The sequence below is a fragment of the Neltuma alba genome, unplaced genomic scaffold, assembly GCF_004799145.2.
Source record: "Neltuma alba isolate B1F8T4 unplaced genomic scaffold, ASM479914v2 tig00011646_pilon, whole genome shotgun sequence".
In the NCBI taxonomy this organism is placed as follows: domain Eukaryota; kingdom Viridiplantae; phylum Streptophyta; class Magnoliopsida; order Fabales; family Fabaceae; genus Neltuma; species Neltuma alba.
The window spans coordinates 21,357-39,751 of NW_021636294.1; the positions used below are offsets into that span (position 1 = coordinate 21,357).

Here is an 18,395-nt window from a genome sequence, read left to right on the forward strand (position 1 = left end):
CCAAAAAAAAAGAAAAAGAAAAATCTACTTGAAAAGGCCAAGTCTAATCGAGTGATCATGGATTTGGATGATTTGTTCGAGCCTTTGAGGTATTAAGTTGGACCTGCCTTCCTTTGTATGGGAGGAGATTATGATTAATGAAATGAGAAGAAAAAAGGACTTGGGAGAACTTGTTTTAAATCAGTGTTAAGTGTTCTCTCTCTTATTTTTTGGGTCAACAGGTTGTTTACTGACAACAGCTCAAGCATAATATTGACATGTTTGTATAAACCTCTATTCTACTATTTCTTATCTTTAAATAATTAATATTTTATATTTAAAATTAAATTAAATATCAAACTAGTTCTTATACTAAAGATAAAAGATAGTATAAAAGTTTTTTGGGGCTGGGGTGATTGGCTTTTGGGACAATCCAACACTCGGTGGAAAACCTGGCGCTGGAGCAAGTGTCGTGGCCAGCACCTGATAAATGAATGAAAAAGATATAAAAGCGAAGGCATGATAAAGACTGCGGAGTGCGAACGGGAGAGGATAGGCACCAGAGAAGACAGGAGAGGAATGGAGGAGCGGGAGCTGGTTCCGCTTTTACAACATGTGGGCCTTAAAAGATCACTTTTACTCGTCCCATCTCACTCTGATCAGTGATCACAATCCTTACTCAACATCCCAAAAAGCAAAACAACCTGACTTGGTTCCTAAATATCTTCTCCTCACCCTGTTATGAGCTTCCAGCTCATCTACCAAGTCTTCCATACACACAGCTTTAGTGACACGCATAGAAAGCTTCTTGAGATAATTTAGATCGGAATAAATTAATCACAGAGTGCTAAAAATAACAAGCCCGTTGAAACTTGACGTGCCCTTGTGTGTTCATCGCCCTTTGCACCTGCTGGTGTCGTATTCTTTGTTAGAAGCTGATACGATTTATGACTTCCACATTTGCAAGTTCTGATTGAGCTATTTTGGGAAAGGGAAATAAAATCCACCATAATTTTAAAAGTGATTTCACAGTATATGAAATAAATATATGAAGGAATTTGCCTTAATTTGTAAAAAAAAAAAAAAAACTTTTTGGGTGTTACCAAATACACCCCTTAGAAACCAAGTTCAAATAGACCAAGCCAAACGATTGTAAAACCCCGTTCACCGGGAATCTTGCTCGCAGGACGCTGGCAGATCAGTGACTTGGTATTTTCACTTCATTGTTTGGAGATGAGTTCATGAAACTAGTGTTGACAGGCAAAGCTAGATGAAGAGGAATTATACAATGTGAACAAACGGAACATGCTTTAAGTCACTGTAACTCATCTTGTATTTGTTGCATCCCGATTACATGGAAAACTTTTAAGGAGGGATGTTTTTTGCCCTACGCAAAAACGTAATGAAACAAACACGAAAATACGATAACCAACTGCCATGAGAAACAAAACCAGTAAATTCTCCCACTTGGAATTACCGTCGCGGGAGATGTTATACGCACTTTGTAGAGCTTGAAACCCAGATATGCTCCTTACCTGCCCAACTGCAAAAAAGGTTCCCAGGTACTCATTCTCCAGTAGGCCCTACACCATTAAGACAAGTATTAGCTTCCATAAGGACCATCTCTAGTGGGGAAATTAGTTCACTTTGTTTAGAAGTAACTTTTCCAAAAGCCATGATCATGCTACTTGCCTGAATAGAGTATGTGTGAAAGGATATATAGGATATTGGATACATCCACACTGGTCCAGGCAAAGCATTTCGAATTCTAAAATAGCCAGCAGAAAGCATCATGACCACCTGAAACAATATACGTTTGTATTGACACATAGTTGAATAATTTGCATCAGAAGGCAGGTAAAAAATTCTGGTGTAATAATGGGGAAAAAAAAAAATTATCGTTTACCAATTGAATGACCTAAAATTTTGTTATTACTTTACGGCAAAAAATAATGTTCTGTGGGAAATGGAGCTCACATGTATGCACAGCAGGGTCAAAACACTCCAGAAGGCATCTTGCCATAGAGAAGCAATGACTAGCACAAGTCCTTCATTCACTAACAGACACATGAAAAAGTTCAGCACAAAGTACATCAACAAGCCAAACTCATCTCGCAGCCCTACTAGGAAATAGAACACGAGGCTTGATGAAATGGAGATAAGAAACAGGAAAGGGATGCTGGAGAGGAGTTGCCCAAGTAAAAAGGCTAATGCACCAGAGTGCCGGTTTGATTCTTCACAGGCATATATCTGCAGAACAAAATATACTTTCATCAGTCAACTTTTAAACTCAATAAAACAGTACCCCAGTCGTTGGCCCCCCCGGGGGGTGCTGTTTCCGCTACTACCACTACTACAAAAGATGTGGTGGTGGTGATAGAATAGCACGAATGATATATTTCCCTTTCCCCGAATCCCTTCTAATTTTGAAGTACCAAGTGCTTGTTTTGCTAAACCCAGAAGAAAAAATCCACGAGTACCAGCACCTAATTATTCCCAAAAGAATCATTGTATGATTTGTGCCTGTGTATTTCTATGCATCATAAGAAAGCAAGAAAGAAACCATACTGTAGAGATTATTTTTAAGGGGCGAAAAAAACACCAGATGGCAAATTCGAGTTCATTCTATCAAAAATATAAAACATATAAAGAAAATCTCAAATTGCTGCAAAATTCTGCAGGAATGGTGGCAATAGGATTACCTTGATTTCTTTCAAAAGTGCAGGCACGCCAGCAATGCTTAGAAGGGAGCAGAATGATACAAATACAAATATTGCTGCAACTCTAGTCTGCAATGTACGATATATAAAATATAATTTGTACGTTTTATGTGCGTATCAAGTATTAAACACATAATTAAATGGCAACAGAAAGTACAAGAAATACCATTTAAGTGAATGCGATTGTAATGCCGAGACTTACCACAACTGAGGACAGAGAATGGCCCAAACCAGAAAACACAGTCCCAATACAGAGTGTGAGAAGCGTATAAAGAATAAGTCGAAGCCAATAATATTTCCACTCCCTTGACATAACTAATAATGATCTCCATGTTAAGACTGCAATTCGAGTCGCATTACTAGCTTTGCCTTTGCTTTTGAGAGCTGGACCTTCCTGAGAAACCCAGAATGTTTTAAAAAATAAATCATAACAACTACGTTCACAATAGTAGCCCTTGAATTCAGTAGTGCAGCATATAGTCTGGTATAATAGAGTGTAGTGAGAAGTGCAAATCCAGATGAAGTCAAGCTAAGTAAAAACAAATATAAAGTAGTTGATAATCACAACCTTTAGCATATGCGGAGCGTCCCTAAGTACAAACTTCAACACACTTGAACATAACTTATGCCCCTCTTTCTTACAGAGGAAACTCCTCTTTCTTGCCCTTTAGTTCCACCAATAGTATTTCTAAATTCTTTTCTGTCACTACAACTCCTAAATTGTAAGACTTTTACTCTGACCTTTTAAGTTTGATTCAGATTCCAGCAAAAATTTTATTAATACACCACTAAATTTGGTCACAAGATCACCGTAACGAATCAGTGAAAAAAATAACGACAGAGAGAATGGAACTGGCAATTGGAAAGTGGAAATATAAAACTGATGGACGCAAGAATTAGGAATGAAACTCCAAATCCATGCTAACAAAAAGTCAATAAAAACAAAGCAGATTGCACATACACTTAGAAGCAATGCTACACCAAAATGAACTTTGTTATCTCTAATTATACATAAGGCAAATTTCAAGGAACACAAGTCATTTACTTGATAGTCACATTTAGGAAATAGTTGAGAAATCAAGCCACATTCAATCAGTCCTGCGTTCCCACAGAGCACAAACATGATGAACGCACAGTAAAAAAGATAGAATGAATAAAACATTAGGCAAAGCTCGCAGCTGATAGGCTTAAAAACTTAATCATAACATTAACAGCACCGCTACCTTCTCAATAAGTTTCAAAGTCATAGTTTCAACAGCAGCTGCATCTGCAGATGATTTATACGTTGCTTCAAGTGTACGTATAGCAACAGCAGTGTCCATGTTCACAGAAGAAAACTCCCCATTGTCATCCTGTTTATCACGATACCATTAATTAACAAACAAATCAGCCACCTCCACCGAAAGTCATTAAGGTTGCAACAATGCTGTGATAGATCAGAAGATTTTAGCTAAAAATCATAATCTCATGAGCATAGATCAATACATATATAAAATTCTTCTTAAAGAATTAACATATTATCTGCTTATAAAATCAATCTAACATAAATTAAAGAAAAATGCATACTGGAGAATAACGTTGGCCCAAAAAACATTCTGGAACAATTACCTGCCAGTTTTTGCACATCGCAATTATCCTGTCAAAATCTGTATTAATTGCACGGAGAAAGTGATCAGTAGGACTTTGCATGATAGGGCAAGGAAATCCAGCATTTGAGAAGTGCTTCATCAGAATAAAATTGCAGCAGTCAGTGATACAATAAGTAAACTATTTATGGCAGAGCAGGTTAAAGGAAAAAAGATAAGGTTTTTTATAATCTTGTACACACTAAAGTAGAAAGGATTTTTCATAATCATATTTAATGTGCAAGAGCATAATGGTAAAAGACAAGTTACCTGCAAACACGCTAATGTTTCTCCAAAGAACAGTGTGTTTCCATTTGAAAGCAGACAGATTCGATCAAAGAGGCCAAAGACTTCTGTGCTACTCTGATAGATGGTGAAAATAAGAGTATAACCAGTGCTTGCAAGTTTCTTCAATGTAACCATCATCAACAGAGCTGATACGCTGCAGAAAATTAAACAAATTATTAGAAAGGTGTTAGAAAATGATGGGCCTGGTTCGTTTAAGGGCCAATTCTATTCCAGGAGGAGTAACAAAGGTCCAACATTTATTACTGATTCTGGTGAGTATACTAAAAAGCTTTCTTGGCATCTGACAGGGCTGAATAGGAGGTTTTCTAGGGTTCGCAGCAAAAGAGAAAGGAAGATAATGGAAAGAAATTTCATGTTTTGTAGCCTAGACCCTTATTGAACAACAATGATTTTTATAACCATCTGGCCGCACCAAAAAACTACCATAAAGAGTGCAATATTGTGTCAACTAAAATAGCTTCCAGGTAGTGTATGGAGCATCCATGCAGATTGTTGTTTCCTACACCTTGCTGAGTGTAGCATGTAGAAAGGCTACTTATAAAATTGTGAGACAAAAATATTGAGTTATTGACAGACACCTTAAAGATTTAGATCAGAGTGAATTTTCAGATAAAAACAGAGATAAAAAATAAATACCTGTCAAGATGATAAAGGGGCTCATCTATAAATAAGATATGTGGTTTCATCACAAGCTCCCTGGCAATGCTAACACGCCTTCTCTCGCCGCTAGCAAGACCCTTCATGTAGCAATGTCCACCAATAAGCTTATTAGCATAATCACCCAAAGACATTGCATGAATGGCATCCTCAACCACATTCTTTCTTTGACAAAAGAAACCAGGAAGTTGAAGCAGGGCTGAATAGTATAGAAATTCTCGCACAGTGAGGGCTCCAATTAGAGTGGTTTCTCTCTCCACGTAACCCTGTAAATCACGAGGCAAACTTGATATGAAAAATCCCCTTAGCGATGCAACCAAAATATAACAGCTATTAAGAAGTTGGTAGAGAACAAGCTCCAGAGTACAGACATCTAGCATCATGTAATCACCAAACATCCCACAATAAAAAACAAAATCTAGTAGCTCAGGTGAGATGCTTCTAAACTTTCATAGTTGAAATAGTCTACAGAATCCTAACTTGCTCAATCATGTTGGAATTGTAGGTTTGAAAGCAATGGAAAAAGTAAATACTTAACAGCCAATGCGATAGTGAACTCACGTATGATCCATAAGGCATGTCTGATTTTACTCCATTCACAAACACTTCACCATAAATCCTAGCCGAAGGATGCAACCTTCCTGACAGATAAAAAAATTCAATTAAATTTTGATTATTCAAATATACGTCGGAAAAAAAACTATGCATTGCAATTAATCGATGACAGAGGAAGCACGCTTCAAAACCTGCAATAGCCCGTAATAGTGTAGATTTCCCTGATTTAGCTGGACCCATGATTACTGTCATTGTCCCAGGCAAGGCGTAGCCAGTTGAACTCTTAACAACCTTATCAGAGTATTTCCTTTTCCCCTTTATTGTAACAGTCAAGTCCTTCCACACAACGGAAGCTCCTGCAACTTTTCGCGGAACTGCTGCACCCTCTGGTAGATGCGGGGATGGCAAGGACTCACTGTTGAGCTTTGAAAGAGAAGGGGAAACTGGTGCAGTAGCAACATGAATAGAGTCACCTCCTTCTTCGATCCTAACGTCAATATCAGTATCATCCCATTCAGGTGAATCCTCAAACGAGATTGGTTGTCTGAGTGAACCGGGTTTACGCAGGTAGAAGAAGTTACTTGATGGAACCCTGCTTGCCGGGCTACTCACTGATGAAGATGAAGATCTATAATGATCCGATTGAGATTGTATTTCTTCCATTACGTTCAATGCCCATGCATCAAATGTTAGACATCATTTTGCATGTAGCGGGATACCTTCTATCAGCTTAGTAAGATTACAGCTAAGGCGTCAAGCAGGAAGGATTTATATGGCTCATAACATCACATCAGATTTTTAACCAGCAGATAATTCTCGTATCAAAAGCCTGCAATGCAAAACACTCAACATAATTACAATCGGGCAATGTTTGGCCAAATCAGTGTACTCAAGTTCTCTCATTTGGGATGAATTAGATAAAAACACTGATTCAGATATTCCCTCGTCGAGAAGAGACACCGAAGGACCAACAGATTGAGAAAATAGCTCGTTCTAACAATGACTCCAGTGAAGAGGAAAAAATAAAGGATTTTATGAACACGCAGCTGGATAATAGTTTTACTACTCATACAGAGCCAAATTAATTAAACGAAAATGTAAAAAGATACGGAATTGAATGTTCAGCCAGAGCCTAAATAGAATGAAAGAACAGGATCGCTGCGGAAGCTCGATAACGGGAAGGAGCATGATGGGATAGTGGGAGAAAGCATAAAATCCAGCAGATAATTCACGCATGCTCTTTTCCTCCATTGGTACAGAACCTGTAATCGGCGGACATTGAAAGGGCGACCAAGAAGCCGAAAAATCAAAACTTGTATGCTGAATATGTCAGGTTAAGACACAGGAGACACAAGGTCATCCTCTTTACTAGTTCTAATAGACCTCTCAGATGAAATGAACTCTTATTTCATCACTTCGAGGGACAGAAACAACTCCTGAACACAATGACCAAGGAGAAGCAGAAGCAAGAAACAACACTAAGATTTCTCAGTTAAGCTAAGCTGAGAGAAACGAAACAGAATGCAGAAAGCTTCCACCTTAACGAAGCTTCAAACTTACAGAAATGAATGGGAAGAGCAACAAAGGACAAACCTGGATCTAAACAAGAAGAGAGCAGAAGAAACGAGGAAGCTTCGGGTGTCAAGGGTCTGGCCGGGGAGCGAGGGAAAGAGGATACTTGTAATGAGCGGGTGATTCGACCCGCCTATTTCGGGTATATTTTCCGCCTTGTTTATGTGTATTACTGCGACTCGCTTCGGAATTGGCATCCCACTCCCCTACAGTTATGACCATCTTTAATTTTCTCAGGCTTTTCTTTTTTGCCCTTTTGTAAAGACAAAGTGTAATGATATTGGCTTGCAGTGCCATCGCATCAGCTGTAGCCCATGGTGGACCCGAAATGGATGACATCCCCATCTTCAGCTAATGACGATTCCCATCATTACCAGGAGGCGTTTTTCAGAAGAGTCAATAACAAGTCTTAGATCAATCCATCCATTATCCATTATTTCTTTAATTCACAAGTGTTTGGGCATGGAAAGAGGAAGCCTTTTTTTTTTTTTCCCTTCTTATTTGTTTTCTTTTGGCAACATATAAATTCATGAAACGGAAGGGAGTACAGGATTCAAGTAGACTCCAGGTTGGCCAACATGATGTCGACTGTGGAGCACTCGAGTTTTGTGCTGCTCTTTCCAACGCGAATGATGGCCCTTGTGCCCAACCAAACTGCTTCTTGCCTTCGACCCTTCGTTATGTCCAGTCATTTTATCGGAATGGACATTTCCACGATCAATGATCACCGCGATATGGATTTGAGATCGATATCACAACGTTTAAATTATTATTTATATTATTTATGTATGTGTCTATTTTGCAGGAAATAGGATATAATAGCAATCTGAGAGCGATCTTTCATTTTCTTTATCAAGCGAATGCTGATTTATCCATTGAATCTTCATAGATGATTGTTTTCGTTTTATTAGAATGCAAACATATCACGTTTAAATATGCGTCAATAATCTATAAAGCTGCCCCCGCGCAGGAGCAGCACAGAATCCTTACCCGTGGTAATCATGGCTTGGAGAGACAAGGCTTGCTTCGCAAGTAAAGAGGGGTATCCATCTTCTGGCGGTTCTCAATTATTAATTATTATCAGTGATCATGGGATAACTTCATACTGAGCACTGACCCGCTGCTCCAAGGTTGCCTCCAACCATCTTTAGCAAGTTTTTATCAATCCACGTTGATTGATAACATAACATCTCCCTGAAATACGCAACTATTTAGATATATAAAAAATAATTAATATATTTTTCACGTGATAACAAATTTATATGAAATAAGTCGAGGTGCTCCTATAAAAATCGATAACTTGTGTCGCATGTTGTTAAAATTTTGATTCCATGACAAATTAAAACTTCCATACGCAGCCAAATTTATTTTTATTCATAATAATTAGGTTTGTCGGCACTTTTATCAGGCTCATTTCGCAGACTTTTTGGGCTGGTTCTGACGGCTGAAGGGAAATTTGGGTAAAACTTGCACTGCAATAATTTGATCACGTTCTTTCCATTCCCTTTTGGATATTGGATCCCGTTTCTTGAATAATTAGTTGGGTTGCTTATCTGACTCCCATGTGAGATAAATCCGGCAGTTTTGGACCCCAGGCCCTCAGAATGAGCCCAAACTTAACAGGACAGATCATCGGGTGGCCCAACGCATCATGATCTGTCCCTCTCTCCTTCTCTCTAAACAACAAAGCTCACATTGCAAACTGGCCCATTTCATTTGTTGCCAAACAAGGCCCCCTTCAGAGCATCACAATTCACTAGTCGCCTCTTCCTGTTGCCTCTGCTCTTGGCTTTTCACTGAGTGCTTTCCTTGGGTACTTCAACTGGGAGCTGTAAGTACTACTATTGATCCTCAATTCGGAGACGCGACGAGTAAACTTTTTTCCTGCTAGTACACCCTCCTAACTGTGTTGGCCAAGGCAATTGCTAAAGCATGCCAAGCAGACTTCATTGGTGAGAAAGGCCCTCTGAAAGTGAAGCCAGTGCTCCACATGTCATTTTCCTTGATGAGCTTGCCTCCATTCCTTCTCACGTTTATTTTTTTAGCCTCGTCATACTTCTGAGTTGAAGGTTTGCTTTTAGCTCCAACTGATGCTGGAATTTTTTGTTATTACCCTTCTGCAAGGCATGGCAATATGCATATTTGGGTAATTTCTTTCATATATTCCTATGAATCCCATGAATCGTTAATCTCAGGTTTTCCTCGGAGAACAGTTCATTTGCTTCAGACGCCAAAAAGACTTGTGTGTCTTCCAGGGACACCTAGGCCTTGGAAGAGTCGTTCCTATATCTGTATGCGTTATCGAATAACTTATCAAGTGAATCACGCACTTGCACAGTTTAATTTTGTAATGCGAGTTGAAACAGTAAAATTTTAATGTTTTCAGGTGGACTCTGTTTGTGTGAGACGGTGAGGCTTGTCCAGACATGATGTGATGATGATATTCCTTGGAGATGCCCAGCTGAATGGCTCGCTTCTGTTTCAGCCGCATCTCTCTAAAGCTTGAGACAATTCATTATTTATAACCTTAGCACAAAGGATGCCAACCATTTGGTTGCCACTTACTGGCTTGCCCATCCAACATCTGAAAAACATTTTAATTTTAAATTAAAATTTCTCTCCCCATGAAAGTGAAGGAGAAGAAAAGAGGAAAAATATAAAACGGGGAGAGGTGTCTGTTTCTACTCTCTGCTTTTCCCGTCTCTTTTACCTTTTCACTTGATTTATATTATTATTACTGAGACAATTCAAACACATTTTGCTTGATCAATATTTGTATTGACCAAGCACTACGCATGCATAAATATATATACTGTTCCACTGCATATTTTTACTTTGCATTATTTTGTGTTTAACTTAAAAAGTGTGTATCGAAAGAAATACGAATTAGAAAGCCTTGTTTAGGGAGATAAAATCTAACAAGTCGTGAACACTGATAACAGAAGAAAGTCAACGACGAGCCTCCACCCATCTCAAAACAACGTAAATTCAGACATTGTGCAACCTAAATACATATACAACCCTTATTGGAACAAGCAGTATATTGATAAGGATTTGCTAGTTTTGGTGACTCGTCTGGGCATTACAAGCATATAACCCGATGCTTTCACAATCTCCCAGTCCCTATCCATGCCCATCGCTTAAAAGAATATAATTCAAATACATATCATCTCTCTGTTTTTGAACCTTTGGCTAATGTCTCATGCATTAGCTACCACATCAGAATCAGAAATCCTTCAAAACTGTGATCGGTGATACATGATATATATATATATATATCACATATTTAAAATAATTAAAAAAAAAAGTTCATACTTTTGAGTTTCTCGACCATATACAAAGGAAGTACTGTCCCTTATGGAGCAAGAGACGACGACGACGGCGACTCAAGGTTTCTTGGAATGCATTCGAGAGCAGGCTCCAGAGCTTAGTGTGTTATAGTTGACGAATCTGCTAGGAGCAGAGTTATGCCTGAACCCTTTTGGCAAGCAATCCTTCGCTTGTCTGCTTTGGAAGACTCTCTCTTTGTGATCCAACCTCGGCTTCAACAAAGTCTGGGCCTCTTGCGATGAAACTAGTGGTCTTGTAACTGTACTCGGAGCACTCGGGGGAATGATACGCCCACCCATGGCTATGTGTAGAGAATTGAGAGAAAGGAGAAGATAAAGGACCAAAAGAGAGAAGAAATATGTAGCAGACATTTAGATATTAGCTGATGTGTTCTGCAGTGAGGTGTGGGAGCGTATGAAAGAGAGAGGATAGTTTATATAAGAGGCTTTCATGCGAGACTGTGAAGGGCCTTCATTAATAGGCTCGTGAATGGATGCTGAAGGCAGATGTGCACAGCTAATTGCTAGTACGCCATTACTTAGGGGTTGTGGTGGTGGTGAGTTGGTGAGGTGGGTGCTCTACTTTTTGTCTCAGCTCCAAGTGAGGAAGCTCGTGAGTTCTTGTTATTACGCTATTTCAAATCTATTCTATGCTTCATCCCTGGGGAAACAACCCCCCCCCCACCCCAAAAAAAAAAAATCCAGGTCATGTGTGTCTTGTCTTCGTACGTATCTGCAATGACCACATACACAACACCCACGGGAAATTGGTTTTTCAAAAAGAAGGGGTAAAAGGTAAATGAAAAACTCTTTCTTGAGAGCCTCCTTTTCTTCCAGGTGTAAGCAATTCGGAGAGACGGTTCATTTAAAGAACATTGAAGAGCACATCAAATAATCTAGTTGAGGTCCTTACGTCTGCCTCTGTGGCCGGTCATCCGTCATTGTAAATAAAGAAATATAAGGATTTATATACCATGACAATAGCTATATACCATGCTCTGAATCAGTAACATCCCATTAAATCATTCGGTGAAGATAGAAAATAAGCCGCATCAATGCTGCTTTAATTAATTTGGGGCGTTAGGCTGTTAGCTTTGCTTCCCATCCACAAACCTGGGCTGTCTTCTTAAGTATCTATTTAATAGCAACCCACCCGCAAGTATGGCATATTAATTGGAATGGAAAACTCAGAGATCAAGAATGTCATAATGAAGAGCTCGATCGGAGAGATTCAATGTTGGAGCAGGAAGGCCTTATACTGGAGGCTTGAGAGGTTGTGAAATTGAAACACGCTGGAAGCAAGCTTGCAATGAAGCTAGTGAGGATCATAATTAGGCAAAACTAAAGAGGAATTACAAGTTAGATGGTTTGCTGGGAAGAGGATGAGCAAAAGAGGAAAGCAAGGAGAGGACATTTATGAAGGGGAAGATGCATTGAATATGAGCACCGAAGGAATGGAAGAAGCAAAAAAGATAGGGTTTGGGTGATTAAATTTCAGTAAAGAAAGGGGCGGCTATAGTAATGGGCTTTTTATTGCCATTGATGACGGATGAGAAATTTACCAAGAAAGCTCAGAAGCATTAGAGGCGAGCAAGATTCAGATCCGAAATTTACTTTCCTCACGGGAAATTTCACCCCATGTGTGGACCAATCTTACCCTCCATTTCACCCCTTTTTTTTTTTAAAAAAAAAATCCTTCTGTTTTATTGAGCCCACTTGGCCCATTTAGCCCAAACACTACAAATGCCCAGCCAACCTCCCCAGCATGTGTTGGTCTAAATGGAAGAGACTTAGGCACCTTAAACATTATGTCACGAGTTTGATCATTAGGATACTGTATATGGGACAAATACTGTTGGAAGGAGTCCTCATTACAGCACCTGACAGTACCCCAAGAAATTAGTCTCTCACCTTTCGGGTGGAAGGATACTCTGGACAAAAAAAAGAAACCTCCTCAACATGTTGTCAAGGCTTGACAATAGCAATATTGATGTAATAATTTTTCAGTAAAAAAAAATTAGAATTTGTTATTGTTACCTTTGTTCATCCCAGAAGCTGTCTTTCAAATCACCACTGTAAAATATTTTACAGGGAGCTCCACATTTGCTACATTTAGATCCCATAATTCACGGAGTCTGCTTCCATTTCACACAATTTTTTGTTTTAATCTGAAATAATCATCAAAGCTTAAAAATTAATTTATTTGATAGTTTGTGTTCCTGTTACGCGGAATCCACGTTCAAAATTATGCAAGTTTAATGAAGTTTGAGAAAAGAAAAGAAATTGTTTTTGAAAAATTTTAAAATATCACGAACTGAAAATAAAGCCTGAATGGGACGTTTTTACCTCAGCCGTGATTGTTGATGATGAGAACATTTTCTCACCTTTTGACTGGAAGGGAGTATTAACGACGTTTGTGCTTCCTCGTATATATATTCAATCAACGGGTGGAAATCATAAAATAACTAATTAACCGTTTACAAACTCAGCTCATCCACTCGAGTTTTGTCTGCTTCTGAAGAAAGAACCCTCCATGACGATGGTTGCTATGGTGAAAAGTGGAAAAGAAAATATTTAAAGACCGGCCCAAAAAAAAAATCCACGATGGTTGCTGAATTAAAGTGCCATCTATACGTGCAACTTGATTACCACAATACAGCAAAACCAAATAGGAAAAATAAAATGGTCAAAAGGGCCAAACGGTTTAAAAATTTGGAGGAAAAAACTAAACTTGCACAGTCATGAAACCCAAAAAGGAATAAATAAACAAACAAATAAATATGCAAATCCTGAGTGTAATCATCTTTCACAAACATTTGAGCCATTTGGTCCTCTTCACTGATATTCCCAACTAAATAGAACACTATTTCGGTATTTTCCTATTGCTTGTGTAGCAGTATCTGTTTTGTCACCATGCCATTCTCTGATTCTATTCATTTGACTTCGTATATTCTATGTTTCGCGGAAAGAGACAACAATTTCTACGCATGCGGACACACTCCTCAATAATTGAAGCCCCCTGGTATTAAAATATTCGGATTCATCCTTTATATAATAAATTAATAATTACTCTCCATGCATCGAGATCCACTTGAAACCAGCATCAGCCAACTGCCCCCCATAAATAAATCTCCGCATCTATCTCAGTTGACGAAACAAGCAAGTATATTCTATTCCCACGTTATATATATATATATATATATATATATATATTTATACTTGTAACAAAATTACAACAAGGTTCATTCATTCACTGAAAATGAAACATCCATTTTATACATATGTTTGGATGTATTTACATATACTTCCTCATTATTTGGGGGGTATGTGGTGATTTTAAAGCTGTAGTTCAGCCTTGAACTCGCCTTTCTCAAAATGATGAAGCCACCTCATCATTACAAGTATATGAAAGTGGACAGGCAAAGCAAATATACAGAAATACATAACAAGATCGATAAAAGTGAAGCGCTGAGTCGACGACTCGTGATCTCATTAAACTTGGTGAGTGGGAGTCGTGTTAGGTGGCGTTGGAGCAGAGGCAACACGCTTGCCTCTCTCAGAACGACTGTTCTCTGCGAACTTGAGACTCTGTTGGTGTAAGCCCTTCTCTCTCTCCTCTTGGTTCCATTCAGATGCGTAATAGTGTTCTTCTGTGGACTTGTTAACATCTTTAGAAGGAGGAAGGAACATGCCGCCCCACTGAGGGAAGTGAACGACACTCACCGGAAGTGTGCAGGCCACTATCATAACACCCATCCAGGACAGACCCGTTGAGGTCGACATTTTTGAGGTTGAGAAGAAGATCAACTGGGTTAGCCCCGACCCGAAGTTTCCACCTGCCCCGGTTAAGCCCGAGATAATGCCCAGAGAGCGCCTCGAGATGAAAGGGATGATGCCAAAAGTTGCGCCGCAAGCAGCTTGAGCTCCGATGGAGAATAGAATCATGGCCACGACAGCAAGGGGAAGAGAATTGGCCCGTCCAAGCCATATGCAGAAAACACCTCCTAGGGTTTGAAGAATCCAGAGGGTCCAAAGCCTGCCTCTCATCCCAAATAATCGAGCAGCGAGATCGGAAGCGTACCCGCCAAAAGGACGAGCAACAAAGTTAGCCATTCCGAATGTAGCAGCAATGATTCCAGCGGTGTGCAGCTTCAGATTGAACCTGCACTTGCGTTTGTTACATATTTGGACGAGTAAAAATATTTGAAACTATATATTTAGACCATCATAGAGTTGAGCAAGCTGACCTATCATAGAAATATTCGGCAATGACATTATCAGTGGTCAATTCAACTCCCATGGAGTACCCGTACAGCAGAGCAAAAATCCATGTCCTGTAATTCGTTATCGCATACCACAGCACCTGAACACGCACAATCGAAGGGCCAATTCAACATGTTTTCTCAAAAAGACATTATATTTTAAGGAGCATACGAAATAGTATATGTGCCTCAGCAATTTAGTATCTAAATCGAAGGAATATTTTTCTATGGAAAAAAGAAGGAAGACTAAAAACAGTTGATGGCTTGAAATATTTAGAGTATATCTTTCAAGGAACAAAGGAGTGTATGGGGGAATTCAAATTGAGGAGTAAAGAGATAGATGGGGTTACCTTGGAGAACTTGTCCTTATTGACATCACCCTTCTTTTGCAAAGCACCAAGGTTGCCATCAGGCAGGTCTTGGCCGAGGGTCAAGACGAGGATCCCCATGATGACATGCATCCAAGCAGGGACGAAAAAGGCAATTCTCCAGGCAACAAAAGGAGTAGATCCTGCTCTTTTGATCAATTCATACACCAGTGGCATTATAAGCTGGGTGGCCCCACCTCCCATGTTGCCCCACCCCGCTGCTGTCCCGTTCGCAAGCCCTACTATCTTACTGTTAAACATAGTACTCATCCAGTACTGACACGACACAAAAGTGGCCAGCGAAAACCCTATCAAGAACCTCATCGCTATGTAACCTCCAGCATCATTCACGAACGACATGCAGAACACGGTTGGCGCTGTGAGCATTATGAGAAAGGCACAGCCATAACGGGGGCCTAACAGGTCACAGACTGCACCCATCATAAGCCTAGAGAAGATGCTGCCAGAGACAGAGGCGACTCCCGCATTCCCAATGTCGTATTTGGTGAGGTTAAGGTTGTCACGGATTATGGGAACCAGAGGGGCTGCCGCGAAGGTTGAGACGAAGCAAGTGAAGAAGGAAATCCAGGAGAGGTGGAAGGTTCTCATGTGGGGATTGGCAAAAGAGAAGAGTTTGAAGACTTTAGCTTTGTGCTCAGAATCAACTGGGAGATCGAAGTTGGCAGTGTGGTCAGAAGGGACCATTGGGGAAGCAACAGACGATACGAAGGTTTGCTCTCTGCCAGTGACTCCATGCATGGAGCTTCCTGGAAATCCCTCAATCTCAGCCATTGAGAAAGGGAAAGTAAGAAGGAACTTAGTGGCTTTGAAATGAATGAACAAGTGTTAGTGTAGTGAAGGGGAGGGAAGGAGGCAGCGGTTATTTATAGGAGGGAAAGCGTTGACAATGCATGAGGCTGATGTGAGCCAATGGGAATCCCAACGGGTGACAGAAGGGTTTCTATATAATTAAACAGATTCCATTCCGCCGCATCTAACAGGGAGGAGACTCATCGAGCATCCCAAAGGTTCATTTCATCAACCCGATTCACAGAACCTTCAAACTTGACTACATATTTTTATTTCACTATTTTATGTAGTTACCCCAAAGAAGTATCAGTCTGTCTCTCCACGAGCGCGCAGGCTGTATTTGAGCTTAATCTACTTGTAATAGTTGTTCATTTTATTAATTTGAGGATAGCCTAATTCGCAAACCGTACGTAACTGATCTGACATGATGATTTTGGATCATTTTGATGATTCCTTGGCATGATTTTTGCTCCCATAAGAATCATAATTCGTGAGGAAGCCGAAGCAGAAATCTTCATTCGTGTTGTGTATGATTTAGGGTAGTTGGAAGCTAAGTGAATATACGAGGACCATAAGGATGGCGAGAGAAAAAGTGAAAAAAAAAACAAAAAGGGGTTATGATAATATAAGAGCGCTTTTGTTCCATGATTTCACATGCTATAGCTGGAACTGTATATCTTGGACGGTGAGATTTTATATTTTGGGAAAATGACGTGAGCTTGGAAGTTAAGATCCATAATTCATACATATTATATCAATCCAATATGACAAGTTGGTAGTCATATTGCTAGCTGCCACTTCGCGGCCAACATTCAGAGTTTGAGAATTTATATATAATAAGATACTACCATCGGTCTAACAAAATTTTATGAGTTTCAGTACTTGTATTTATAGGAAATAACATTTTGTCCAGAACATCTATTTTAAAATTTTTCTCTTTTATTTTCATCAAAAACAGTATTTATCAATAAACTAGCTATTAATTCAGATTACTTTTAATTATATTTATTGATCCTGATAAACTAGTTATTTTTCTTTTATTAAAAAATTGAGTAGCGCACAAAGCAGCATGTAAGATTGTAAGTCAACCAAAGCGGTTTTGATCAGCAAGTTATGCATAAGCCCTTCTTACATTTTGAGTTTTAGTACTTTTTATCATTAAAATTAAAATGTTGTTTCTACTAATTAATTGATACTTGAATTACAAATGATAGTGAAGTTAATGAAAAACGAAATATATATAAAGCAATGGTCAATACTTTTCAATATTTTGGATTTGAATTTATCGATGACTACAAAATGATAAATTTTAATTTTTTGAAATATCTTTTTTTTAAAAAAATTTACATGTCAATCATGTAGGCAGTTGACCAAAAACAATAAAGAGAAAATCACTCTACGACACCAACACGTCGCATAAATTATATTTCAGGACCACGAAATTTTGAAATTCTAATAATAAAGAACCGTAATTAAGTCATCCTTTTTCTTAAAATGTTATAGGTTAAAAGTCAGGAGACTGTTTGCTACTTACTACATAGCCAGTGGTAAATTGTATAAGAAAGAGATGATTGTCTCTCCTTTCAATTATATTATTAGATATAAACACGCACGCGTTATTTAAACAATATCGTTTATCTTCCATGATAAAAATTGGAATATTGTTTACAAAATTTTCATAACTATGTATCAAATTTTAGAAGATCGAAAACATTCGTTTAATTCATACATATGGTTGTATGAATTTGATACACGTAGTCCACAATTCGCCTTTAAAAAGAATAATATTTTAAGAAGAATGATGATCAAGTATTTGTTATTATTATGAGAAAGAAAAGTATCAAGCAGTTTTGGCCCTTCATCAAGAATTTAAAATATTTGATCCCTGAATTATAATTAATTTAATAGATTGGTTTCAAGGGGCCATCGTCTCAAAAACAAATTCAAATAATGAGGTCATGGGCTTGTGCATCCACTTAAACATTTTAATTAATTGCATACGAAACCGTACATGTAAGCTCAAGTTGTCTGTGTCATTAGGAAATAACTGAAAGTTGCAGAAGCTGATGGCGTCACAAATCCTTTCATGATAAGCTCAACTTAGCCTTTCATGGCCTCATAGAGCTCTTTGCTCTATTAATTTGGGCTCATCTGTGTGGACACACACGCACTCTTCTGACTATCTCATGCTCCATATCCAAACCGCTAC

General features: G+C 38.8%; 2 protein-coding genes across 2 annotated transcripts; both read right to left on the minus strand.

The window, feature by feature from the left end:
* Window positions 1-1,129: 1,129 nt before the first annotated feature.
* Window positions 1,130-6,541, minus strand: LOC114716156 (ABC transporter G family member 3-like). Its single transcript, XM_028901084.1, has 11 exons — window positions 6,037-6,541; window positions 5,852-5,931; window positions 5,270-5,556; window positions 4,595-4,766; window positions 4,308-4,421; window positions 3,923-4,051; window positions 2,902-3,093; window positions 2,682-2,768; window positions 1,957-2,229; window positions 1,672-1,779; window positions 1,130-1,562 (listed from the first exon to the last, which is right to left on the minus strand). Exons 1-11 carry the CDS (start codon window positions 6,506-6,508, stop codon window positions 1,305-1,307), a joined length of 2,172 nt encoding a protein of 723 aa, XP_028756917.1. The 5' UTR covers window positions 6,509-6,541; the 3' UTR covers window positions 1,130-1,304.
* Window positions 6,542-13,980: 7,439 nt separating this feature from the next.
* LOC114716158 (high affinity nitrate transporter 2.4-like) lies at window positions 13,981-16,219 on the minus strand. Its single transcript, XM_028901091.1, has 3 exons — window positions 15,359-16,219; window positions 14,994-15,109; window positions 13,981-14,908 (listed from the first exon to the last, which is right to left on the minus strand). The coding sequence occupies exons 1-3, from the start codon at window positions 16,166-16,168 to the stop codon at window positions 14,239-14,241; spliced, it is 1,596 nt and encodes a 531-aa protein (XP_028756924.1). The 5' UTR covers window positions 16,169-16,219; the 3' UTR covers window positions 13,981-14,238.
* Window positions 16,220-18,395: the final 2,176 nt, after the last annotated feature.

Coding starts and splice junctions, on each gene's coding strand:
- LOC114716156 (XM_028901084.1), bottom strand. CDS start 6,508: ATGGAAGAAATACAATCTCAATCGGATCATTATAGATCTTCATCTTCA. Junction 4,767..5,269: donor CCCCTTTATCATCTTGACAG/GTATTTATTTTT, acceptor AATTTTCTGCAG/CGTATCAGCTCTGTTGATGA. Junction 2,230..2,681: donor CACTTTTGAAAGAAATCAAG/GTAATCCTATTG, acceptor TTTGTTCTGCAG/ATATATGCCTGTGAAGAATC.
- LOC114716158 (XM_028901091.1), bottom strand. CDS start 16,168: ATGGCTGAGATTGAGGGATTTCCAGGAAGCTCCATGCATGGAGTCACT. Junction 15,110..15,358: donor ATAAGGACAAGTTCTCCAAG/GTAACCCCATCT, acceptor GTGCGTGTTCAG/GTGCTGTGGTATGCGATAAC. Junction 14,909..14,993: donor GCCGAATATTTCTATGATAG/GTCAGCTTGCTC, acceptor ACGCAAGTGCAG/GTTCAATCTGAAGCTGCACA.